An 8,769-nucleotide genomic window follows, 5' to 3' on the forward strand; every position below is an offset into this window, starting at 1 on the left:
AGGCGTAAACAGGAATCCAAACGTAGGACAATTTTGCATGGCAGCACTTTAGGTACCCTCTACGCACGCGTCTTGCCTTCATGTCTGGCCAGGCGTGTACATCGCCGTCTCAGACAAGCGCTCAACGTCCACATTCTGGCTAGTCTGTCAACAGCGCTCAAGATACAGTCCTTTTCTCAAAATCAGCACGTAAACATCTTGTGCGATACCGCCTCCGTCTTATCGCAACACTCCTCGTGTACTTTCCTTCAGTCAGAGCCGGGGAGTCGAAAATATCCGTCGTTTTCGCCACGCCGCTGTCTGAACGCTTAGTTGTCTATGCACGGGGGGGCAAGGTTCACGCAATCAAGATACTTGCTCGACGGGGCCGAACCTGCTTTTCCTTGCAGGGGGTCGTTGCTTCTCGCGTGTGTTTTCGTCCGACGACTACTGGAATAACGTTCGTTCCTCTCAGCAACTGTCGATTTCTTCGAGCTTATTGAAAGGAGCCGCTTGTTTTTATGCGCTCACTCCCAGTTGATCAACCAAGAAGATACCCTAATCAACAACGCTGCGTACTGATAGGTAAGGTTCTTTTTTTTCATCTCCCATACATTCTATATGCGTGCAAACACGATGCAACTCAGAACTTGTTTACCTACATGCACATGTGCAGTTCTCATTGCACTTTACGCGAATGACTTCCCGTGTGGCCCGTTCTGCCGTTTTCCGTGTATCCTGTTCTGTGACTTTCTGTGTGGTTTGTTATGCAGGATTTTGCCTGCTAATATCACAGATGTACGCTTTGTTTTCTGCCACAACGGCTGTATTTCAATGGTGTCGAAATGCAGTGATGTCCGCGTACTAATAATTTCTCGTCCTTCTGCAACTGATGCGAACAAAACTAAACAGGAGGAACGGATAGAGCTTGCTTATAATAACCTTGAGGCAGCATATAACTTCGAGTTGATAATGTTCTGTTCTCGACAATGTTCTGCTGGTATGTTGGTACAAGCGTCTACAATATTGATACATAACAGCCGCTAAACACGGCTGCATGAAAGAGAAGGACAAAGTGAGTTTTGTTTGATGCTGGACTGGCGTCATCTTGCTCGTCGAGTTTTGTGCGTTCTTAATAGATTATTAAAGAAGTTACTCGTAACATTATGATCAGTAGCGCCCGCAAGAAGGGCCTAAGCAAATTCACTTTCTTACGTCTTATGTTCGGAATACTCTACAAATAGCTGTAAAGAGAGAAGCACCTTTGGTGAAGGGTTTGAAAGCTTCAATGCCGTGAAGAACTCCTTGTTGACCTGCTCGTCCACCAGGAAAAAAAACAACATAACGTGTCTCGAGGAATCGAGCCTTGCATGAATGCCGCAACCCCTACTTTGCCGTAAGTTGCAACAAGCTCTCTTTGGCGGCTTGTTGCTATTGTTACCTTTCATAAACAAGTATTGGATATCGGTGTTGAAAGTGTATAGTGTGGCATTATACCGTTAATGAGGATGATGTCCATAACGTTTGTGAATCATTCCGAAGAAATTATCACTAAGTCACTCTCCGATGAAAGCACCTTAAAGTCATGTCGCAATTTTGAAGCGCTTGCCTTATAGAAATAACAATTCCTCAATCTTTTACGTGCCTGATTTCGGCTACACGTTGTCTGTCACATATTTGCTTTATCGTCATTTATACCGGATTTTTTTTAAATACGGTGCTTCAGCAATTTCGATATCCGAAACAAGTAAAAAAAGCCCCATGAATAATTGGCTGTTTAGAGAGAACGCAGAAGCCATGAGGTGAAATTTCTCGGTAATGGGTTTTTTTCTACAAGACAACACCTGCTTTTTTATGTACTGCCACCACCACAACAATAAAAAAGGTAAATAACTAGACCACGTTGCTCATAAACAGAATGTTCTTCTTACCTAAAAAAGAACCCCATGAAAGCTCACTATAGCACCAGCTCTACGAAAATATTCGTTTATTAAGATCACAGAAAAGTTAGAAAAATACTTCCATAAAATGGGCACAATTTGCGTCAATTAGTGCTGGAACCACTCAGCTTGACATTCGCGCTTCAGCTTCAATCAAGTATGCATCCCGTGATACACGGCGCTATCTGTAAGAGGTGAACGTTCGCAACAAATTATTTTAGATATATAAACAGGCCTCCTCTGAAATTCCTGTTGTTAATCATGCCACTTTCGTTTTCGCACTGCGTGCTCAACCATTTCATATTACAAAATGCATTCGCAAGTCCTAATGAAGCTGAGCAATAATTCAAGGCTAAAGACAGTTGTAAATAAATATTAGCACCATCGTGGCTAATAGTGCGAAAAACACAAACGAAGACGAGAAATGAACACGATAAAGTGCTGACATTCAAGTGACTTTTTATTGAAACACAAGCGACTATAACAGGAACTCCGCAGGCCAGATTTAGAGCGAACATTTACGTTGGACAAAGTAAGATGTCATGAACAATAACTGCTGTTAAAGTAATGGCGATTTTTCAATGCTTGTTTTGCAGCGAAAGCTGCTATGAAATCAGAACAAGGGTTACATGTGGAGCCGTAGTTGTTCGCCACCGCTGCCGGTGTGTGTAATCAGTATCGAATTAAAAAACAAAACTCAGCAAATAAAAACACTAAAAACAAAATAGGATTCGTTCCAAGGTCCACTGCACCCCTGCCCAGTATTCTACCATTGAGCCACTCGCCCGGAAAAGAACCATGGTAATATGAGTAGTGAAGCGTTTTACAACATCAAAGAAGCAGCCAGGCGTCACACAATGCTAATTGCGTAACGAGTGGGTCATGCGGTGCTCTATTAGAAAACTTGTTCTTGATCACCTATGAACTGTGGCGCATACCTACTTCAGGCATAATTCTTCATCATCGTCGGGCACTGCATGAAAATTGAACAAAATATTTAACAAATGTGTAGCGAATACCACGCTTCTCCAAAGAATAACCAAAGATAGCATAGTGAATGCTGGCCTACTAAACAAAAATTGCGATTATTTATGGCATAGTGGGTACCCAGCAGTTTGCTTGTATCAGTTATGCAAAGTCTGCTTAGAAAGGGCTCTGAAAGGCCACTCTTCTAGCTTTCACTGTGGCTGTGCTGCGCGTTCCATGCGGGCTTGGCACTTTTATTTATGAGTGACTGAAGGCGATGTTTGATACACTGCCGGCCGTAAATAAACTCTTGACGGGCGAAACAAATCGTTCTATCTATCAAGCTTCAGGAAAAGACAGTGATTATTGATGTGCAGGAATGACGTTATCGCATGGAACCGGGCTTATTTTGTATTGATAGAGGAAAAAGTAGCTCGCTGCACAAGATGTTCTAGTAAGTGCTTCAACCTAGATATTTTTTCACAATCCATCAATTAAGCGAGACCTCATTTCACAACCGTCATACCACTCATCGCGCATTGATCATCAGCATAAGGTTGCCATTCCGTTTTGCCGCACCAAATTATTTTCAGCAGCCTTCTTACCGAAAACAGCCGCCGATTGGAACCACCTTCCCTCTTCCGTTGTATCAATAACAGACCCTTTGTTATTCAAGACTGCAATTTCTCAGCAATGCTTGTAACTATACGCAGTTTTCATTATCTATCTTTGTCTTGTATGTGCTTGAATTCTTATACATTTTTAGTTGACTTATGTTGCCTTCCTGATTTGCGCATCTGATACTTGTTTCTTTATTTTGTTTTTTTTTTTCTTGTGTGTTATATATGTTGTACCCACCCCCTCTGTAATGCCCTACGGGCCCTGAGGGTATTCTAATAAATAAATAAATAAATAAACCTTTTCCTGCACCGCACTACGCATGTGTATAACCCTTGTCATGTAGCCAAATACCAACGTTCTCATAAATGGGGTGTCCAAATCATGCGTGTCTTACTTGAAGTTTACATGAAATATGGGAAATGCTGCCACACGTTCGTCATAGGCTGATGAACTAGCGTAAGGAAAACTTGGATTAGAGGGAGGCTCATTTAATTTGTGTGGGTTACTTAACATCTCTGCGGTGCAGGTTTCATGCACTGTACTGGGCCTTTACATTCGCATTTAATTGCGTACGGTAACGTTATATAGGTTATACCGAAAATTCTTATAATAGTTTGACTGGTACTTCACCTTTTTTACACTGTTTATACTACAGCGGTGTACAACCCTCGAAGCGTTCAATGGACGAGGAGTCGTACCGGGACATCAGCGGCGTGTGGCTACACAACGCGTTCCGTGAGGAAAAGGTCCGCTCGGCCATCCAGTACAAGCCCCGCAAAGGAGACGTCTTCATCGTAACGTATCCCAAATGCGGGACCAACTGGGTACAGTTCATTGTGTACAGCATACTGACCAGGGCCAAGCCGCTTCCGACCCTCCGCGAACTTGGTCTCCTGAGTCCCTTCATCGACATGATCGGTGCCGAGGCGGCCGAGAACCCATCGAGAAGTGGTCCAATCATGACGCATCTTCCGCCGAGCGTCCTACAGCCTGTCCAAGAATGCAAGTACATCTACGTGACGAGGAACCCGTACGACTGTGCCGTGTCCTTCTACCACTTTATCAAGGGATTCACGCCCAAGACGGTGACGGACGTGTCGTTCGAGAAGTTTCTGTCCATGTTCCTCAAGGGAAAGGTAACGTTTTGTATTGTTATTGGGCTGATTCGTGCCACTATTGGCAGCTTGCCGTACATTTCAAAACATTGTCTTACTACACCGTACATTTTAAAACATTGTGTTACTGTGCATTTTAAGGAGGGGTACGAAAGTTTCCACGTACTACGTTTACGCTACCTACAGTACAACCTAGCAAGCGTTCTACGTGAACATATAGAAGCAGTGAAGATAGGTGCCACTCCCTTTCCCATTGCTAAGAGAAGAATCACAGTCAAACATATCCAGACAGCAATAATGCGCTACAAATGAGGCACTTTTTTTTCTAGAAAACCTAAATGTATAAACCGAAACTAGGCTTAATTTCAGTCGAACATGAATCATGCCTAAGTATCTTCCATTTCTAGAACAGTTGTAATCACAATACGGCAATTTATTATTGTAACATGAGCTCGCAAAGGCAGTTTTTTATGAAAAATGAGCCAAGTACTCCAACTGTCTCAATCAAAGTGAGCCACATTCATTAAAAGAGCACTGCGCCGACACTTATGACAATTTTTAAGGCCTTCAATTGATGCCATGAATAAGAGAACCCTGATTGCAGTCCAAAATAGTTAGTGCCCCTTTTGCAAGCAAGAACCACTTGCTCTTCAGGTCTAGTAATCGTCATATGGCCCACGCGTCGAAGCACGGCAGCGACAGAAGCACAAGTATGACGTCAATTCTATGGGGAAATATTGATATACCGTACATTTTAACCCTTTTACAGCTATTTCACAAGCTAATTAGAGCCCAAATGAAATGTGTCAGTCTATATGAGCCGAATACAAACTTTACTCAACAATACTGGCGATGTTTGGCTATATATATTTTGCCAAAATATAGATTTGTGCTATCTAGGGGCGAAGAACATGCTGGAAAAAAGTTGTTGAGCAGGCCGAACCATATTGTCAGTAGAAAAAAGTGCGTTTCTCTAAGTTCCTATAAAAGTGCATTTGCCTCTTTCAGAAGAAAAAAAAATGCGTCACATACAGCCAGCAGATCATAGCATCCAGCACTATTTTGATTTATTTAGGAACACCTAGTGCCACATTGTACATGAAATGATTCTTGATAAAGTAAATACTTTTAGGCAATATGGATTGTGGTAGGGCAACGATACTAATTATTAAAGCAGGGCGTCACACTGCATTGTAGCTTGCTTCATTTTTCTGAAGGGATGTGGAGCATTTTCTTCAACCTATTGCTCAATACAACGAGTACAGTTATCATGAGCTTTTGCCCAAATGACCGATGGCGACTATGCTTGTCATAAACAAAGTTCCTCCTACATAGTACCGAAAACTACTGTACTCGACATAGTTTTATTCCTTGACTTTACACGGCTACGCATGTCCATGTCGGATCAAATTCGTCGCAGCTTTGATTTATTTGCGATGCAGTAAAGCCATCTTACAGCCCTGCTTTTATGCAAATGAGTTAAATAAAGCAAACCTTTAAAAGTAAAATAACGGGACTGCTTTATTTTAATTGATATGTGAGCAAATTTTTTGGGAAGTAGACTCAGTGCAATTTTCTTCTCTTATAGACGTTTTTTACGTGGGCACTGCCATATTGCTAGCGGGCAGCCCTTTTCGGGTCTGGCAACCCCTCTGGCATGCGGGAAGCTTGCTGTTTGCATAGAAGGTTGGAGTGTGGCTGCGGTTTTATTGTTCGATTTCAGTTTTTATGCAGTGAATTTTGACTGAAATGATGCAGGTTTTTTAAAAAATGAGTCTATGAGGCGTTCTGACAAAGTTTAAGTCGTTGAAGGTCAATTGATACAGTGCCGCGAACAAGTCCGCTTCTATTGCTTCGCCGACTTTCTGCTCGAAGAATGCGCAGGATTTTTCAGGTCTTTCTTTTCCAGAATAAGCAACAGTACTTCGAGAGCATAGTTAATATATTTCTTGAGCTGTAGTCATACGCTTTTCTAACAAGATTTCTTTACCCCACGCCGTCGCATCGGCTACCGCTCTTACATGAAGCCGTGCATTGGTGCGTAGTGGTTCGTCCTTACTTCGTGGCACTGATGGTTTTTGTTAACTTTGCACTAACTGTTGTCTAAATTGCTTCTCAACTCTGAAGAAGTGACCGTATCTTACTCGTTTATTTGTTTTCATATCTGTGCACTAGAATCCAGCCCTTACATCAAATGACGATGACGTGCCTGCCCGTCCCATTTTTATCCTATTTTTTAATCGCGATATTTGAGTGACTCTCGGTGCCGCGAAGCTTTGACCTGCGAAAAAGAGAAATGTTACGTGGGGCTGTCTATCGGGGAAATATTGTCATCGTTCGAATAGCCGTAGACTGCGTACCTTCTGTTGATAGCCGAGGTTGAGCATCGCTGTCGAACTCGTTCTGGTTCGTTCGCCTCATAAGAAGTACTGTGAACATACCCGAGTATCCGCAGAAGCTACAAAGTTTCTGTTTAAGTTTGCAAGCCACAGAAGCCGCTGCTCCTCGTCAACAGGAAAACGATGCAACTTGAACAGTCCACAGCCACATTAACTCCGCGTCTGGTGATGCACATGGCAAATTTCTTTCGAGAGCAGTTTCCATTTTCTGTAGTTGTGACTGCACCTAAAAACAGCGCACTTGTTTCCCAATGACCAATTTTTGACCGTCATAGCAATGAAGAAAAATGAAATCCACAGGTTAGCTTAATCCACGACTAATTCCTCGATAACGCCACACATACCAGCATCGACACGCACACTCCAAGCCATCGCCTGCATGCCAGAGACGAAGAATGCGTTGTTTGCTAAACCGCATCTCATCGCCCGATGCAAAGGTCTATAGTTTAGAAAGGGCTGAACACTATTCACTGATTAACCCCATGATCCCCATGACTCCTTATTAGTCACTCACGCCGATTTCGTGCTTGTTTGTCTATTGCAGGTCATTTACGGTGACTACTTCGACCATCTCCTTCCTTGGTATCAGCGCCGAGGCGATGACAACGTCCTGTTTCTAACATACGAGCAACTGAAGGAAGACACGAAGGGTCAGGTGCTCAAAATTGCAGACTTCCTCGGCGACCAGCACGGCGCAGCTCTTAGGGAAGACGAAACGTTGTTTCAGCGAATCTTGGATGCTTGCAGCCTCGAGAAAATGAAGGTGTTCTTCAAAGATCCGCCGGCAGAGCGGATAAAACTAATAGTCAAGGCGGAGCCTGAAGCGTGTCCAAAGTCAACAGAGCCTTCGAACAAGGTTGGTGAGAGAAAAGTCGAAAATCACGAAGGTTCCGGCTTTGTGAGGAAAGGAATCATCGGAGATTGGAGGAATTACTTCTCGCCGGAGCAAATAGACCAGACAAAGGCATGGATAGCCTCGAGAACGAGTGGAAGCGACGTGATGGAACTATGGCGGGACCTAGATCTCCCATGACGTCTTATCTCAAACTGCACTTTACTTCAAAAGACGATAGGAAGACGTCATGAAGCTATATGTTTATCCCGCGACAGAGCGTATTTCGTTTTGCCTCGCCATTTTTCACCGCAACCTACAAAAAATTAGCCGAGTGGCATTTTATTCCTATTCGCTTTTCTGCCATTTATTGAGATTATGCAATAAAGATAATAAGGTATTTATTTGTAAGGATTGCTTGACACTATGGGGTAAAACTTTGAGGTTCACCTGAAATACCTTCTCGATTTGGGAGCGTTTCACCAAATGTTATACTGTCAAATTCGTGGCACTTGCAAAGCACTTTATTCAAGATCGGTGCCTTGTATAGTTTCCTCGGGGACGTTTAGGAACTGATAAGTTCACCTGTCACTACGTGACACTGTTACGCTTTATATTGGTTTTTTTTTCGGTCTCAATTTAAATTTCATATTTTTATTAGTTCCCGGCCTAATAAAATCAAGTACGACGTTGCTCAAGCCAGTAATAATACCGACTACCTCCTTGAAGTTACAAAGCTACCTACAATATTATGCGGGGTTTAACGTCCCAAAACCACCACACAAGGCTACCTACAATGAATTCACTGGTTGTGAAAGAAATATTCAGCTTTCTCATTTTCTGTATATTTTTAGTATCGCACCTTTCTTCATGGTGATGTTGATAAGTCACAAAAAACAAAGTGACCCTCTGGAATA

At 42.8% G+C, this 8,769-nt stretch overlaps 1 protein-coding gene across 2 annotated transcripts; it reads left to right on the forward strand.

The window, feature by feature from the left end:
- The first annotated feature begins 250 nt into the window (after nucleotides 1–250).
- Nucleotides 251–8,256, forward strand: LOC142765497 (sulfotransferase ssu-1-like). 2 transcript variants are annotated; one of them, XM_075866564.1, is made up of 3 exons: nucleotides 251–564; nucleotides 4,162–4,642; nucleotides 7,565–8,256. In XM_075866564.1, the coding sequence occupies exons 2-3, from the start codon at nucleotides 4,187–4,189 to the stop codon at nucleotides 8,051–8,053; spliced, it is 945 nt and encodes a 314-aa protein (XP_075722679.1). In that variant the 5' UTR covers nucleotides 251–564; nucleotides 4,162–4,186; the 3' UTR covers nucleotides 8,054–8,256. The 2 variants fall into 2 exon arrangements, with proteins under 2 accessions (XP_075722679.1, XP_075722678.1); XM_075866563.1 differs by lacking the exon at nucleotides 251–564 and adding an exon at nucleotides 1,335–1,375.
- Nucleotides 8,257–8,769: the final 513 nt, after the last annotated feature.

Source organism: Rhipicephalus microplus, chromosome 6 (assembly GCF_043290135.1).
Source record: "Rhipicephalus microplus isolate Deutch F79 chromosome 6, USDA_Rmic, whole genome shotgun sequence".
Taxonomy (NCBI): domain Eukaryota; kingdom Metazoa; phylum Arthropoda; class Arachnida; order Ixodida; family Ixodidae; genus Rhipicephalus; species Rhipicephalus microplus.

Bases quoted from the DNA above. Each gene is read 5' to 3' on its own strand.
- LOC142765497 (XM_075866563.1), top strand. From the start codon at position 1,350: ATGAATGCCGCAACCCCTACTTTGCC. The intron at 1,376-4,161 runs GTAAGTTGCAAC...TTTATACTACAG, and splicing joins GCCGCAACCCCTACTTTGCC to CGGTGTACAACCCTCGAAGC. The intron at 4,643-7,564 runs GTAACGTTTTGT...TGTCTATTGCAG, and splicing joins CCATGTTCCTCAAGGGAAAG to GTCATTTACGGTGACTACTT.